We start from the raw sequence: 18,012 nt of genomic DNA on the forward strand, positions 1-18,012 counted from the left end.
GCGATAATACTGCTCCTACGCCGTAAGGGGATGCATCGCACGCCAGTCTGATTGGCAGTGATGGGTTGTAATGAGCCAAAACTTCTTTGGACGTGATTAAGTCTTTGCATTTATGGAAGGCACGTTTACAGTCTTCGCTCCATTTCCAAATTACTCCTGTTTGTAGCAGTTCATTAAGAGGGTGCAGAAGAGTTGATAAGAATAATACGCCTGCCTTTTCCAAATTCTCCAGCTCTGCCTCGACTGCTGGACGAATTGCGTATGGCACCGGTCTTGCCTTAAAAAACTTGGGAATTGCCGCATCTTCGACTTTTATTGAGGCGGTGATGCCTTTCAAGGTTCCTAGTTTCTCTTGAAACACTTCTTTGGCGTTCAGGTATGACGTCATCATTGTTTTTTTCCTTACTGGTCACTGTCAGTGCCTGAATGGAGTGCCAGTGTAAACGTATTTTCCTAATCCATTCACGTCCCAACAGCGGTGGACCACCATCTTGTAGAACGTATAAATACAACATTTGTATTTCCTTGCCGTTGTATACAACAGGCACCCTTATTTTTCCTTTGGGGTATACTTTCTGCCCCATATATGTTTTCAAGATAATGGATGTGTCTTTTAAAGGTATATGCGGAAATAGCCGCTCGTAATCCCGTCGATTTATGACGGTCAGAGCTGATCCTGTATCTAGCTCCATTTTAACTGGGGACCCTGCTATCATGAGGGTAACCCAAATGGTCTGGTAATCTTCTTTGGCAATTACATTATGTAATTTGAGACAGCTTAGTCTCTTGTTTTCGGAGTCGCTATCGCTCTTCTGGTCTTCGGAGCTACTGTCCGTCATCATTTGTACCTTTCTGTACTTTTCTTTATTGATTTTTCTTTTCCTGTCCGTGGATTTTTTTTGTCCAGATCGGCATACCCGTGCAATGTGTCCAATCTTTCCGTATTGCCTGCATGCTTTGTCCTTGAACCAGCAGTCCTTCTGGCCATGGGTGGATCTGCCGCAGCGATAACATCTCTCGAAACCCTGTGTCATTTCATGGGTGCCGAAGTCCTGTGTCTTTTGTTGTATCTCTGCAGCTCCTCTTGCGGCTGCTTCGTATGATACAGCCATACTGAAAGCCTTGTCCAGTGTTAAATCTTTCTCAGAAAGCAGCCTTTCCTGTGTTCCTTCACTTAGGAGACCGCAGACGAATTTGTCTCGAAGATAATCTGCTAGTCCTGCCCCGAATTGGCAGTGCTTTGATAACTTTCTTAATTCGGTGAGGTAATCAGCGTTACTTTCATTCTTGTGTTGAGTCCTCTTGAAGAATTTGAATCGTTCCGCTATCAACAGCGGTGTTGGGTTTAAGTGCTCCTGTAGGGTATCAACAATTTCTTTAAAATTCTTGTCCTTTGGTTTGGCTGGAGTGATTAAGTTTCGTAACAGCCCGTATGTCTTTGCGCCCATTAGATTTAGAAGTACTGACGCTTTTTTTTCATTTTCTATTCCATTTGCAGTGCAATATACCTCCACTCTTTCCACATATGTGGTCCAATCCTCTATATCGTTATCAAAAGCATCAATATTGCCAGACTTAGGCATCCTGGAAAAAAAATGGCGCTTCCCGCGCTTTTCTTTCTTTTCTGCAGAAAAGATATGGCGCTTCCCGCGCTTCCCTGCCGCTGACAACGCTGTTTTCCGCGGGTTTCCCTTCTTTTTATTTATTTATTTACAGGTGGAGACTCGTTCCCGCCGGACTCTCTCTGCTAGATCTGAACGCCGACCTGCTTGCAGCGCCGGCAGTCTCCCGAGTGCTCCCTCCCCGTCTGTTACTGCTTGCCTCCGCCTTCGCTGCTTGGCCTAGCTGCAGAGCCAGCCGCTGGAGCCCCAGCCCGATGCCCAGGAAGGATTATTGCAGTACCTGCCACCAGCTCGGCTAGCTGGTGAAACCACAGCTTTTTCTTTTTCTTGCTTTTCTTCGACTTTGGACGCCAGAGGAATCGATGTCCTTGAGGTGCTGCCGAGTTGCAGGTAAGTCCGTTTCCAATTCGTCGCCACTGTTGTATCCGTGTGTTAATAGAGACACTGAAGACAGGAGTTGGTTTCACAGGTGTTTACTGAACAAAGTCTGAAGGGGAACTAACTGATACAACACAATATACAGGCTTATATAGCCCGAGTGGCCATTACCGGCATTACAGTACACAGGGGGCTCTTAAAGGCACATACACTACACTTACCGGACGGGAGCAGGGCGAAGAGGTTGTGGCTGGGGTGACTCGCGTCTTTAATGATTCTCAGGGCCTTCCCCCGGCACCTCTTGGGGTAGATATCCTGCACAGCAGTAGTCTTACTGTTGCAGTTTCTCTGCCCGATTCCCATTTCCTTTGTCCAGCTTCAACTCCCTGTGGCGCACTAGTTAAAATGGCTGCTGTTCCTGCCCACACTCCTCAGCGCAGGTGAACCTTCTCTATAAAGGTTATTGAGGAGTTTCAGCTGCACTCAAGGGCTTGGGCAAACAGCGCCGAAATTTTGACTGACATATGTCGACCGGGAGCTGAGAACAGAAGCCCACTTGTATATGCAACTTTTGGTTGAATTATTTATTTACAACATCGTTCTTTATTAATCTAAATTGCACTAAAGTGACCTCCACTGAACCTAATGAATGTCTACTTCACATTTACAAATGATTAACTTGTGGAATTAGGCTGCCAATTAGCACAGCAAATACCGACTTCGCTGAACCATGAACTGATTTAACTGGAAGCAGAAGGTTCCTGGTTTGGCGCTGGGGCAGAAAGGTGATGAGTAAGGCCAGAGCAGGTTGTACACTCGGAAGAACAGTATTTACTAGGCTGAATGGCCTCTCTCATATCTGCATCTTTTTACCATTTACTAAACCATTACCAACAGCACTAAAAAAAAACCCAGATGATCTGGTTATTATCACATTGCTGTTTGTGGGAGCTGGCTGTTTGCGGATTGGCTGTCGCGTTTCCCACATTACAACAGTGGCCACACCTCAAAAAGGTACTTCATTGGCTGTAAAGCGCTTTGGGACGTCCTGAGTTCGTGAAAGGCGCTGTGTAATTCCAAGTTCTTTTTCTCTTTCTGTCCCTCAGGAACCTGTTCCGTGCTCTGCTGTGATTATTTTTTTTGAAACTTTGATCAGATTTTGTTTGATAACGCTCCATGCGAAGCGCCTTGGGACGTCTTACTTCCTTGGAAGGCCTTCTCTAAGTGTGCAAGTTGCTGTTGCTGTGAGCATACCTGGGCACTGCGGGCAGCACGAGTCCGGAGTCCTGATGGGATTCTGGCAGAGGATGGGTGGGCAGACCTCGGTGTCACACAGCACGCGCCCGCTGTGACACGTGCACTGGGTGCAGGAGTCGATGTTCCAGGTCTCGCCCTCCACGAAATATTCACCGCCAGGAGCGTGGCAGATCGATGTATCACTTAGCTCGGGCTTCCAAAGGCCGGAGTCCTCTGAGAACACAGTTAACAATTTGGTCACACAGGTTATCAGAACGTAGAATGCTTTACCACAAACGGCTATTGCCACAGCGACTATTAACATCAATTAGAAGGGAACTACTCAAAAGCAAAGAATATAAAAAGATACATAGAAAGGGCAGAGAAGTGCAATTTGAGTAGACAGCGCTGGTTGAAAAGCCAGCACCTACACAGGTATGGGCTGAATGGTTTCCTTTTGTACGGTAATTTCTTTTAGCTGTATTTCTTTCAGAATTAGAAAGTGGTAGTGTATCAGAGGGGAGAAAATTAATTCCTTTACAACACATTAACTGGTTACTCCTTTCATATGCTTATCAGTACTGGAACTTATATATAACTATTAAAAGGGGATAAAATACCATCTACAGTCAGTGCACTTTGGCTCAAAGCTCATTACGCTGAAACAGTCTTATCTGGTGGAGGTAGAGGTGCCGGTGAAGTGGCAGAAGCTGATGAACAGATGGCGCACTGCATAGATTCAATGTCCAGTGTGAACCACAGAACAGTAGGAGGCCACTTGGCCCATCCATGTCTGTGCCGGCTCTTTGCTAGATCAATCCGAAACAAAACCTGAAAGTTCCAGGTTCAATCCCTAGTCTGTGCTGACTGCGCTGATCTCAGCCAGGGTCAACGGGTCTCATGCCCCTGGGCTAGGGAGAAGAAAACAAATCAGCCTTTCCCTTACCACACTTGAGCTGCTTTATGTTGGATTCAGGCTCTCGTATCTCTTGAAAGCAGCAGCAGGAGGATAAAGAGCAGCCCGAGAGCGGAGCTGAATTAAAGCAGCGGCAGCAGAGAGAGGATAAAGAGCGGCCCGAGAACGGAGCTGAATTAAAGCAGCGGCAGCGGCGAGAGGATAAAGAGCGGCCTGAGAACGGAGCTGAATTAAAGCAGCGGCGAGAGGATAAAGAGCGGCCCAAGAGCGGAGCTGAATTAAAGCAGGGGCAGCGGCGAGCGGATAAAGAGCGGCCCGGGAGCGGAGTTGAATTAAAGCAGCGGCAGCGGCGAGCGGATAAAGAGCGGCCCGGGAGCGGAGTTGAATTAAAGCAGCGGCAGCGGCGAGCGGATAAAGAGCGGCCCGAGAGCGGAGTTGAATTAAAACAGTAGCAGCGCGAGGCTCCGATTCAAAAACAACAGCAAAGAGTGACGTCACAGGAGCGCAGGCAGGTGATTGGTTGGTGAGTATTACAGCTCTTTTTTGCTCTCTAAGTTAGGGAAGGAGGTTAAGTTAAGAGCTGAGAAACTGTAACTTGCTAGTACTTATTAAATTAATAACTTAAACTAAATAAAATAATCAAACAATAATCCTAAAATATCGATTGAATAAAAGCTTTAACTAATTAATTAATAAATAAAACAAGGTTAGAAATGGCAGGGCAGGTGGTGTGTCGTAACTGCAATATGTGGGAGTTTGTGGAGAGCATTGCGATCCCGAGCAACCCAGCGGATTGGAAGGTCGCAAATGTAACACCGCTATTCAAGAGAGGAGGGAGAGAAAAAACAGGGAACTACAGGCCAGTTAGCCTGACATCAGTCGTCGGGAAAATGCTGGAATCCATTGTTAAGGAAGTGGTATCAGGGCACTTAGAAAATCATAACATGATTAGGCAGAGTCAACATGGTTTTATGAAAGGGAAATCGTGTTTGACAAATTTATTAAGAGTTTTTTGAGGATGTAACTAGCAGGGTAGATAAAGGGGAACCAGTGGTTGTAGTATACAGGAAACTTTGTGTTATCCAGAGGCTAAATGTCCGGCAAGCTCGAGCCACCGGCAAAAATCAGGAGCCGTTTTTTTTCTTTTTGTTTCTTTTCGTTGCTTTTTTTTCCCCAGTCAGGCACTGCAAGGTCTGTAGCTATAGCAACGGCTTCAGCTAGAGACACTTGCAGCTGCAGCCGACTGTTTAGAAGCTGTTGCTAAGCAACAGTGTTTGTTGTCAGATACGGAGATGAAAACCTCCGTATGCTTCAACATTAGAGCTGGAGTGTCCGGCAGTTTTGAGGGAACGGCAACAGCTTGGTCCCGTCGGTGCCGGATAGCACAAAGTTTCCTGTATTTGGATTTCCAAAAGGCATTCGATAAGGTGCCACATAAAAGGTTATTACACAAGATTAGGGCTCATGGGGTTGGGGGTAATATAGTAGCTTAATGGACAGAAAACAGAGAGTAGGGATAAACAGATCTTTTTCAGGTTGGCAGGCTGTAACTAGTGGGGTGCCGCAAGGATCAGTGTTGGGGCCTCAGCTATTTACAATCTATATTAATGACCTAGATGAAGGGACCAAGAGTAATGTATCCAAGTTTGCTGATGATACAAAGCTAGGTGGGACAGTAAGCTGTGAGGAGAACACAGGGGGCTGGATTTTACCAGCCCTGAGGAGGCGGGTCTGGAGGCCGGACTGCTAGAAAAATCCCCTAAAATTGGAGTGCGTCCCAAACCCACTCCCAATCCGCCTCCAACCAATCTTCCCGGGAGTCGGGTCCCCAATTTGTGCAGGGACCCGACTCCTAGCGGCGGGAAGAGGATTATAGCCACTTAACTGCCTGTTAACAGGTAGTTAACAGGCAGTTAAGAGGCTTTTTCCAATTTTTCGACTGCTGCTGCGGGCTTCCCGACGTCGGGGAACCCCGCCAAGGTAAGTGAGGCGTGCTGTGGGTCTGTTGTTATGTTGGTGTTTGGATGACAGCTGCAGAAGTGGTGTGAAGGATGCAATGGGACACTGGTTAGTATCAGAGGTAAGGAAATGTTGTGAAAGTAATTTTTAATGTGGTTAGATGTTTCTGCAGGTGACAAGCTGTGAAGTGTTTGTGTAGCCTCATCTCATCGGGAGAAGTGACAGATGGCTTCTGCAATCTCAGCTGCAGCTGCCATCTGTTTTATCCTAAGGAGAGTAATTGGAGAGTCTGGGTGCAAGGGCTCATCTTTGGACAGTGATTATCAGTGTTTGACAGCACCTCAATGCTGTCAAACACTGTCAAATCATCTGTCAAACAAGTGTGGTGCATATGCCTTTAAGAAAACCGGCAGATGAAGCATCATCAACTGACACCGGCTTTCCCTTAATTGGCCAGCAAGCCCGCAGGGCGGGCTTAACAAGGCCAATCAGGGCAAAATAGTGTCTGTTCGTCGGACGTCGCTGGGGGCGGGACTGGAACCCGAAAACCAGCAGTCCCGCCTTGAATTCGGCCTGAAAGGTGAGATTCCGCCCCAAGAGTCTGCAAAGGGGTATAGATAGACTGAGTGAGTGGGCAGTAAGGTGGCAGATGGAGTATAATGTAGGGAAATGTGAGGTTAGTCACTTCGGTAGGAATAGAAAAACAGAGTATTTTTTAAATGGTGAGAAACTTTCAAATGTTGGTGTTCAGAGAGATTAGGGTGTCCACGTGCAAGAAACACAGAAAGCTAGCATGCAGGTACAACAAGCAATAGGAAGGCAAATGGCATGTTGGCCTTTATTGCAAGGGGGTTGGAGTGTAAGAGTAATGAAGTCTTGCTACAATTGTACAGGGCCTTGGTGAGACCACACCTGGAGTACTGTGCACAGTTTTGGTCTCCTTATCTAAGGAAGGATATACTTGCCTTGGAGGCGGTGCAACGAAGGTTCACTAGATTGATTCCTGGGATGAGAGGGCTGTCCTATGATGAGAGATTGTGTAGAATGGGCCTATACTCTCTGGAGTTTAGAAGAATGAGAGGTGATCTCATTGAAATATACAAGATTCTGAAGGGGATTGACAGGGTAGATACTGAGAGGCTGTTTCCCCTGACTGGAGTGTCTAGAACTAGGGGGCATAGTCTCAGGATAAGGGGTCGGCCATTTAAAACCGAGGTGAGGAGGAATTTCGTCACTCAGAGGGTTGTGAATCTTTGGTATTCTCTGCCCCAGAGGGCTGTGAATGCTGAGTCTTTGAGTATATTCAAGGCTGAGATCGATAGATTTTTGGACTCTAGGGGAATCAAGGGATATGGAGATTGGGCGGGAAAGTGGAGTTGAGGTCGATGATCAGCCATGATCTTATTGAATGGCGGAGCAGGCTCAAGGGGCCATATGGCCTACTCCTGCTCTTATTTCTTATCCTGGCCGCGGAGACCCAGTTTATCAGGGGGCTGCGCCTCTACTTCTGGGATAAGGAAGCCAGATTTAACAGTGTAAATGACAGACGGCATAACACGGAAACCGGTCTTCCGGAATCTAAATCCGTGCCAGTATAAAAGCAGTTTTAGTACCACACAGCATGATGCATTTACCCACTCATCAATTAGTGCAAGTGTTTTACTATCAACTAATGGCAAACTACAACTAATGTTTATTTGAATGAGCTTCGAAGCCGGACTCAGTAAGATAACTGGAGCCCCTTCAGCGATACCAACACAGCAAAGGATCATCTAAAATTAATCCGTGAGTCTGGCATACTGGATTAACATTTATGCACAGCTGGTGCTCAGTAACCCTGCCATTTTAAATTTAGCGCACATCCACAATGCCGAAAGTCTTACAGATAGTTCCCACACTGAATAAATTTCACTAAACATAGAAAGTCGGTCCACAGGCCAAGTGGACAGCTCTTTCAGAGAAGCAGCACAAGTGTGATGGGCTGAGTGACCTCTTTCTGTGCTGTAAAATGAACTGCTCAGATTCAAGGGCCCATGTTAATAAAAATGCCCCTCACCCCCGTCCCGGCCCACTTTACTTATACAGGTGGGTTTGTTGAGTGCTCCTTACCTGGGCACGATGGGCAGCATTGTCCAGGGCGGATGGTAGGATTTCCACAGTTGGGCACGGAGCAGGTGATGAGTGCGCACATCTCACGCCCGGTGTAGCAGTAACACTCGCGGCACCCGTCGTGCCAACTTTCGCCACTCTCGTGTCGCCGGCCGTCCATGGACAAGCACGAGCCAGTTTTGACCGGAGGCATGATGGTTGTGGGCACTTCTGGATGACAAGGATAGGATAAACGAGAATGAGTCACTGTGCAGCGCAATCTCTCCCTCTAACCACACAGCTAATCTTACACCTGCACAAACCCATTGTGATTTTGTACATAGGAGCAGGAGTAGGCCATTCAGCCTCTCAGCCTGCTCTACCATTCAATTAGATCATGGCTGATCTGTTTCCAAACCAGGAGGAGAACTATGCTCCCTGTAAAATCTTAGCATTGCATAAAGAAAGAACTTGCATTCATATAATGCCTTTTACAACCCCAGGACGTTCCAAAGCGCTTTACAGCCAATGAAGTACTTTTTGAAGTGTAGTCACTGTTGTAATGTAGGAAACGCGGCAGCCAATTTGCGCACAGCAAGCTCCCACAAACAGCAATGAGATACATGACCAGATAATCTGTTTTAGTGATGTTGATTGAGCCAAGACACCGGGGATAAATCCCCATCTCTTCTTCAAAATAGTGTCATGGGATCATTTACATCCAGCTGAGAGAGCAGACGGGGCCTCGGTTTAACGTTTCAACCAGAAGACGGCATCAACCGACAACAGTGCAGCACTCCCTCAGGACTGCACTGGAGTGCCAGCTTAGATTATGTGCTCATGTCTCTGGAGTGGGGCTTGAAACCCGTAACCTTCTGACTCAGAGACGCGACTGCTACCAACTGAGCCAAGAAGCTCCCTTTACTCTGCCCCAACAATATGCCAAAGCCCCTAGTGCACCAGTATAACATTTTTTCCATTCCCCGCACCAGCCACAATGTGACGTGTTTGAGTGAGATTATAAATTAGCAGCAAATGATGGACAGTTTTGTGCTGCAGGTCCATGCCCACTTGGAGCTGGATTGAGACTACACAACCTCATTTCACATGGAGTCAATAAAGAGAAACTGCCTCCAATGGCTGGAGGGTTGATAACCAGAGAGCACAGATTTAAGCTGATTGGCAAAAGAACCAGAGGCGACATGAGGAAAAACGAGTGGTTAGGATTTGGAATGCACTGTTGATATGGTGGTGGATACAGATTCATTTATAGCCTTCAAAAGGGAATTGGATTAATACTTGAAGGAGAAAAAATTGCAGGGATATGGGGAAAGAGTGGGAGAGTGGGACTAACCGGATTGCTCTTCGAAAGAGCCAGCGCAGACTCGATGGGCCAAATGGCCTCTTTCTGTGCTGTACTATTCTATGATTCTATGGAATCCTTACAGCCAGAGAAGACTTTCATCGTATCAATCTGGACTGGATTTGGATCGCGGATCAAAAGGTCAGAAGGCAGTGTCTAACCCACTCTGCCACCTAGATCCCCTTGCTAAGGTACAGTTTCTGGAGTATGGTTTCATGCAACGTTCCCTCTAAGCTGCTCAGCTGCGTGACTGCGCAGCTCTCTGCCGGTCCCGTGCAGCCTGGGACAGGCTTTTTGAATGTTAAATTTCACGCATGCGTGAAACTGTGGATGGGCCGTGCAGCCCCTTAAAGAGGCCGCGGGCGCGCCCCCCACCCCCCCAAAAAAAAATTAGGAGGAACACTGGTTTTGTGGGTGCTGGTTTCCCTCGGACACCTCATCAAAATGGCCATTATTTACATGAGCCATGGTAATGAATGTCAGCAGGCGATCCGGCCATGGAGAGGTCACTACAGCTGAGCCTAATCCTATCCTCACCTGATGTACACACACACTACCAGCAGGGGTTGGTAGACAGTGATCAGGAGTGGAAACCCGGGCTGATTTCCCCTCCTGTCTAACCTGGAGCACTGACACAAACTCGGAGTTCCATCTTCTGCTACCGCGGATGAAATTGGCTAACTGAGGACAGACCAGGAAGTGAGCACAGGACACTCCGTGGCTATTCACGGGGCAAACTCGCTAAGCCTGAGGATGATTTTATCCCTTCCTGTGAGGAAAGGCTTCTGTCTGACTTCTTCCCCATGGAGGCACGGCCGAGAATGGAGGCTCACCTCGAAGAGATGGGCATCAAATCCAGTGTTCGGCTGGAGTATCAATGTGTTTGATGTCGCCATCCAGTTGATCTAGATCAGTGGCATCCAGGCATTTGAGGAGAAATGGACATTACAGCCCCGATATTTACTGAGACGTGGTTTTGGAGCGAGGTGGGGGGAGTTATGGTCGGGAAACACAGAATTGCAGGTTTCCCCCAATGCAATGGAGCGACCCCAAGGAGCAGGTAGGCTTAGAGGTGGTGGTGGGGGGGTGGGGGGAAACGGGGGAGGTGGTGAGTGATCGTGGTGGGTCAGGTGGAGAACGGGGATGGTGTGGGGGGGGGTATGGAGTAAACATAGAAGATAGGAGCAGTAGTAGGCCATTCAGCCCCTCAAGCCTGTTCCGCCATTTAATGAGATCATGACTGATCATCCAAATTCAGTAACCTGTCCCTGCTTTCTCCCCATATCCCTTGATCCCCTTAGCCTTAAGAAATATATCTAACTCCTTCTTGAATATATTTAATAAGTTGGCCTCAACTGCCTTCTGTGGTAGAGAATTCCACAAGTTCACCACTCTCTAGGTGAAGAAATTCCTCATCTCAGTCCTAAATGGCTTACCCCTTATCCTTAGACTGTGACCCTTGGTTCTGGACTCCCCCGCCATCAGGAACATCCTTCCTGCATCTAGTCTGTCTAGTCCTGTTGGAATTTTATAAGTTTCAATGAGATCCCCTCTCATTCTTCTAAACTCTAGCGAATATAAGCCTAATCGACCCAATCTCTCTTCATACGTCATTCCTGCCATCCCAGGTATCAGTCTGGTGAATCTTCGCTGCACTCCCTCCATGGTAAGAACATCCTTCCTCAGATAAGGCGACCAAAACTGCACACAATGCTCAAGGTGTGGTCTCACCAAGGCCCTGTACAACTGCAGCAAGACATCCTTGCTCCTGTCCTCGAACCCTCTCGCTACGAAGGCCAACATACCATTTGCCTTCTTAACCGCCTGCTGCACCTGAATGCTTACCTTCAGCGACTGATGCACAAGGACACCCACGACTCGTTGCACTTCCCCTTTTCCCAATCTATTGCCGTTCAGATAATAATCTGTCTTCCTGTTTTTGCCACCAAAGTGGATAACCTAGCATTTATCCACATTATACTGCATCTGCCATGCATTTGCCCAATCACCCAACCTGTCCAAATCATACTGGAGCTTCTCTGCATCCTCCTCACAGCACACAGGCCCACCCAGCTTTGTGTCATCTGCAAACTTGGAGATATTACATCTAGTTCCCTCGTCTAGATCATTAATATATATTGTGAATAGCTGGGGTCCAAGCACCGATCCCTGCGGTACCCCACTAGTCACTGCCTGCCACTTGGAAAAAGACCCGTTTATTCCAACAGCAGTTTACAGGGTTAGCTTGCTGGGCTGGGAAGAAACACTCCTGCTCCTCCTGGCCCACAAGCAGTGCTGTAAAGGCACTTACCTTATGGATCCAGCCTTTCTTGCCTCCTTTTACCTGCCATGTTTCCCGAGGCCCGGGAAACCCGGTCAACAGTAGTTAAAAATAGAAACCTTGTTAAAACGGAGGTAAGCAGCCTCCTTAAAAGGTTTCAATGACTGATCCGCCACCTGAGAGCGATTGGTTGCCCGCCCCTCGTCTTGCCTCCGTTACAACCGGGTTCCAGGCGTGTTGCGGTCGTGTTTGCAATTTTTAACATTTTTACTTCCCACCCGACCCAAATCCACCCGTTTTTTGGGGGTTAAAATGGCCCCCTATGCCTCAGGGCTTTTACATATCACTGTGCACCATACTACAGGAAACTCTCGATTTACCGGCACCTAAATAACCGGAAATCTCTGTTAACCGGCAAAATTCAGGAGTAGGTTCAGGTAAGTTTTTACTTCATATTAGTGGCCGTTCCTGGATCTGTGGCCGTGTAACTGGGGTTCCTGCACCTGTTGCTATGCAGCAGGGACGCCTGGATCTGTGGCCGGGGTTCCTGCACCTGTTGCCATGCAACAGGGACGCCTGGATCTGTGGCTGTGTACGGGGCTCTCGTACATTTTACTAAACCTCTCTGTAATCCGGACTTTTTGATAAACCGGCACCACGCCGGTCCCGTCGGTGCCGGATAAAAAAGAGTTTCCTGTACTGTAAAACATTGGATGTCCTTTCACATGGTGACTTCAAATCAATTATTGCTGGGACTAAACTCACGATCCTCGGGACTGCTAGTAACTGAATATTAGGCTAATTGGGCCAGGAAACTGCAGGCCAGTTTCCCATTGACAGTGGTGACAAGTAACTTACTGAAATCAATTGCTCGACTAAATAGCTCTGTCCAAATAGCCAAGTGTTTATCCTACTGATAAGATGTATCTGGACATCTGGCTGCTGAACACATTTCCGCGCTGTCACTTTCTACTTCTACTGCATTTGAAGGGCATAATCCCGCCACTTAGGACATTCTGTTTCACAAGTCCAAAAATGAAAAAAACCCACTTTTTTACTCATTGAAAAATATACCTGCATGCATGTGTGTGAGAGAAAAAGATAATCAATAAAGCAATCAATAATAGTTAAACTTCCATCCTGCACAATTACTTTCCTCCCCCACACCCCCTGAAGGGGCTGCCTCCTTTGGGTAGTTTCCAGGAGAGTCTAGAACCAGGGGTCACAGTCTCAGGACAAGGGGTCAGCCATTCAGGACTGAGATGAGGAGAAATGTCTTCAGTCCAGAGGGTGGAGAATCTTTGGAATTCTCTACCCCAGAGGGCTGTGGAGGCTCAGTCATTGGGTATATTCAAAACAGAAGTCGATAGATTTCTGACTAGTAAGGGCATCAAGGGATATGGCAATAGGGCCAGTGAATGGAATTGAGGCAGAAGATCAGCCATGATCTCATTGAATGGCGGAGCAGGCTCGAAGGGCCGAATGGCCTACTCCTGCTCCTATTTCTTATGTTCACAGGCACTGACTGCCCTCTGCTACCTGACCCATGTCACCACTCTTCACGTGTGAGCTCAGACAGTTAGCGTTGGCATATTATTTGATCATAGGGGCATCGCAGCCGAGTCCAATCCTGTTCCCACCTCAGGGTCATTGCAGGGCTCACCTGGATAACGATCGGGAGCAGGAACCCTCCCGGAGGCCAGTAGGTGAATTCAAAAGAAGGTCACTTTTTAAAAATACAATTTAGGATACTGCGGGCCACGTGCTCCATCCAAACTGTACTTTTAAAAATAAAAACATGGGCTGAATATTCAACAATTTGTAGAGTCACTGATCAAACAAATGACCTAAATAAATTCCATTTCATGACAGCTCCAACAGCTTCAAGTGGTTTGAAGTGAAGTGATTAACGTAACTGTGCTAGCAGGTTCCTTGGAGAGACTGAAATTAGGTCAGGGATACACTGTGTATACTGTGATGCTATCATTTTTTTAAATCTCTCTTCATCTTTTTCTTCAGCACCTCTCCTCATCTCTCCTCAAGGCAACGACTCCCTCATGACGAGTGCATTTCCACAGGCGCCAACTGTCCTCCAGTACCTCGCCCCAGTCGCCATTCCCGAATGTCCTCTGATCCTGTCCTTCCTGGCGCCCAGATTCCTTGCACCTTCATCAGGAGCCAGAGGGTACTGAGGGTCATTTTGCCTTGCACCATCAGCCCTTTACTCACTTAGTAACTCCTGCCCTCCACCACCCTTTCAGGCAACGCACTCCAGATCATAACAACTCGCTGCATTAAAAAAAAAAATCTCCTCACGTCTCCCCTAGAATTTTTGATCATCTTAAATCTGTGTCCTCTGGCAACTGACCCTCCTGCCAGTGGAAACAGTTTCTCCCTATCCACTCTATCAAAACCCGTCGTAATTTTGAACACCTCTATTAAATCTCCCCATAAACCCCCCCCACACTGCTTTAATGTAGAAGAGAATGTAAACCCATCAGTCTGTGTATCCCAAGTCCGCTGCAGGAGGGGAGCTGGGAGTGCAAGGAATATTAGTGCTCTCAAACAGATGGGTAAAATTCAATTCAACTTGGCATGACGCAATAAAGAGGCATAATCATGTCTGGGTGAGTGCTTCCCATTCCTATAGTACTTCAGAGATACATTCCAGCTAATAAGCGACAACTACATAGAAAAATCCATTTAATTGTTGTAATAATGAAGTAATGGCATTTATAGGGCTTCTTCAAAGAGCGCAGAGTCCAGCCATTTCAGCAGAACAAACTCGCTGGGGGTCTCGTAACCAAGGGTTTGCAATTTGTCTGCTCCACACTCTGTTTTGAGAACATACGAAACATTCAGTGGAGATTAAAAAAACTAAAGCGGGACCAGACACAGCTGTGGTGACTGCCCCACACTGCCCCCTACCCTCCCCACACCCAACATCAAATACTTTGTCAGTACTCATTGTCCTGTCTCACACATGACAAGCGCGGAGGTACCTGAAGGCTACCAGAATCTGTGGAACCATCACTGGACAGACAGGCCTCTGACACTTCAGCAGGTGAATTAGGAAGTGACTGAAAAGGCCTATTATGTACACAGTAAATCTACAAACACAAAATAAAAACTTACAACCAGGATATACACCCAATGGAATTGTCATTCCTTGCACTTACCTGCACACCAAACTCCTCCTGAGAGACAGTCTGCAATATATAAAGGGTACCTTTCCTATATGAGTGATTAGCTTATGCTCTCCTCTTCCCTTAAGGGAGTTGAGTAGGATCAAAGCCCTTCCAGGAAAGATGCCTTTGCTGAAGATGACTATCTTAATTAACAGGAGAACAGACACTACAATTTTCCTTGGGCCTCAAGAGAAATGGGATTCACGTTAGCGCCTGATAATTATTGTGTTCTTCCTCAAGCTCACTGTGACAACAGCTCAATACACCAGGTAAAAGCAATTAGCTCTCCTACCCCTGCACTTGCAGATAAGGCAGCCATAAACGTCCTGCTCGAATCCCATTGGGCAATACTTGTCACATGGACGCTCTGGGCACTTCTTGCAGCGGCAGATATCACAGCCATGTTTGTTCTTCCTGTTTTTAAAAGAAAAGGTATTGAAGAAAGTAATTCCCAAATAGCAAGTTTATCCATTATGATTTAATGAATATATTTTCCTTCAAAGGCACTATTCCAAACTACAGTCCGGGCAACTTGCATTTAAAATGTAATTTCAAACTTCTACCCTTCGAAGCTCAGATTTAATGCAGCAGGAGCTTGGATTCCAGCTTGCTGTTGCCTGGATTCTGCCAATTAAAAGGTGGAAGGGGAAGACGTGCCTGATGGGAGTGTGGTGGCCCCGTTCGGTTTGGAGTGCCGGAGGGACACAGTGGGGCAACATAGGGGCTCATGGTCATGATTCCTCATGTGGAGGGTTTGCTCAGTCTGAGCTGTGTAACTCAATGGGAAGGTGGCGAATGAAGGCCAGAAACTTAAGAACAGAGCAAAGGAGGAAACATAGGGCTAAAAATTGAGTAGCGTCCCAATTGAGGCGCTAACTTCGCCAGGGCGCTAAAAGTAGCGTCCCGGAAAAATTAGCGCCCCTGTGCCGGAAATTGAATGGTTGCGCCCCAAGAGGGAAGCGGGGCGCTACTGGAAGCGCCCCGCATCCCTCTTGGGGCGCTGCGAGTGAATATCTTCTTAAAGGGGAGGGGCCTTGTGCAGTGCGACCTGGGGCCCAGCTGGGCCCCCGGGGATCGGGAGTGCAGGCAAAAGAGTCCGGCATTCAAGAGAAGTGCCAGGCTCTTGGAGCACAGCCGGCACTCCGCGGGGGGGTTCAGGAGGCCGGGGACGGGAGCGCAGGCAGGTGCTGGCAGGCGGCCAGCAACAAAAATGGCCGCCCCGCACCTCCCCTTTAAATTGCACCTCCCCGGCTGCAGGTACGCCACCCTGACCCTGTCGGACATAGCGTCCGGCGGTAAATCAGGGGGCGCTCCCGAAGATCGCGGCCGGGGCGTGAGCGGGGCACTGCGCACACCAATGACATCATCGCCAGTGGCGCAGCGCTACCGGTTAGCGCCACCACTAACCTCCCGCTTAATTTTGCGGGAGGCGTGGGTAGTGCCACGCCCGGGCGCTAATTGGTTTGCGCCCCACTTAGCGCCCTCTTAAGGCGCTAACGGGTGGCGCAACCAACTGAATTTTTCCCCCATAGCATCTGAAAGCACAGAAGGAGGCCATTCGACCCATCGTGCCTGTGCCGGGTGTTTGAAAGAGCTAACCAATTATTCCCACTCCCCTGCCGTTTCCTCAGATCGAGAATGATAGATTTTTGGATACTAAGGGAACCAAGGGATACGGGGATAGTGCAGGAAGGCGGAGTTGAGGTAGAGGGTCAGCCATGATATTATTGAATGGCGGAGCAGGCTCGAAGGGCTGAATGATCTGCTCCTGCTCCTACTTTTTAAGTTCATAGCCCTGCAAATGTTTCCTTTCAAGTACTTAACCAATTCCCTTTTTGGAAGTTACTATTGAATCTGCTTCCACCGCCCTTCCAGGCAGCGTTTTCCAGTGCAACAGCTCGCTGCGTTAAAAAAAACTTCTCATCTCCCCTCTGGCTCTTTGGCCAATTATTTTGAATCTGTGTCCTCTGGTTACCGACCCTCCTGCCAGTGGAAACAGTTTCTCTCCTATCAAAACCCCTCATAATTTTGAACACCTCTCTTAAATCTCAACAATTGGAAGAATAGTTATAGCTGGCTCCGTTAGTTGTTGGTTGCACAGTGCCAGTGGCTGAGTTCTGGAAGAGGTAAGTAGTGGAGGGAATTTTATTTTTTTTAACACAGGGAAATGTATAAAATATTAACTAACTTGGAGAAAGAAAGGGATTCTTGACAGCAGTATCCATTAAACTATTTAAAAAAAAAATCTAAACGAATAGGATTCATTTTGGCAAGCTTTCCCTTCGATCATTACTGGTTAAACAGTGCATGTTCAATAAAGGGTGGAGGGGGGGTGGGTGGCGAGGGCGGGAGGAGAACTGGCTTGGAGGAGTTACTGAACGTATCAGTATGAAGGAGCTGGATTAACATCAGTAGAGATGTAGTCATTGTATTAGTAATATAGCAATGCTTCAGCGGTTGTGTCATTTCATCTGTGTGTGTTACTCAAGCTCTCTCACAGTTGGGCTCAGTAACTTTTCACAGCCAGTTTTGGCCTGGACTTTAACATTTTTTAAAATTCGTTTATGGGATGTGGGCGTCGCTGGCAAGGCCAGCATTTATTGCCCATCCCTAATTGCCCTTGAGAAGGTGGTGGTGAGCCACTTTCTTGAACCGCTGCAGTCTGTGTGGTGAAGGTACTCCCACAGTGCTGTTAGGGAGGGAGTTCCAGGATTTTGACCCAGCGACGATGAAGGAACGGACGATATAGTTCCAAGTCGAGATGGTGTGTGACTTGGAGGAGAACTTGGAGGTGGTGGTGTTCCCATGCGTCTGCTGCCCTTGTCCTTCTAGGTGGAAGAGGTCGCAGGTTTGGGAGGTGCTGCCGAAGAATCCTTGGCGAGTTGCTGCAGTGCATCTTGTAGATGGTACACACTGCAGCCACGGTACGCTGGTGGTGGAGGGAGCGAATGTTTAAGGTGGTGGATGGGGTGCCAATCAAG

At 47.7% G+C, this 18,012-nt stretch overlaps 1 protein-coding gene across 4 annotated transcripts in view; it reads right to left on the reverse strand.

Moving 5' to 3' along the window:
- Positions 1 to 18,012, reverse strand: part of crim1 (cysteine rich transmembrane BMP regulator 1 (chordin-like)) — a 190,368-nt gene that overhangs the window by 19,510 nt on the left and 152,846 nt on the right. For all 4 annotated transcript variants that reach the window (XM_085980042.1, XM_085980057.1, XM_085980035.1 and 1 more), the window contains 3 exons: positions 15,324 to 15,445; positions 8,221 to 8,430; positions 3,255 to 3,470 (listed from right to left, as the gene is read on the reverse strand). In XM_085980042.1, the coding sequence (XP_085836168.1) occupies positions 3,255 to 3,470; positions 8,221 to 8,430; positions 15,324 to 15,445 (548 nt within the window). The remainder of the gene's footprint in view (positions 1 to 3,254; positions 3,471 to 8,220; positions 8,431 to 15,323; positions 15,446 to 18,012) is intronic.

The sequence above is a fragment of the Somniosus microcephalus genome, chromosome 3, assembly GCF_052327205.1.
Source record: "Somniosus microcephalus isolate GS21.2 chromosome 3, FLI_Smic_1.0, whole genome shotgun sequence".
Lineage (NCBI taxonomy): Eukaryota > Metazoa > Chordata > Chondrichthyes > Squaliformes > Somniosidae > Somniosus > Somniosus microcephalus.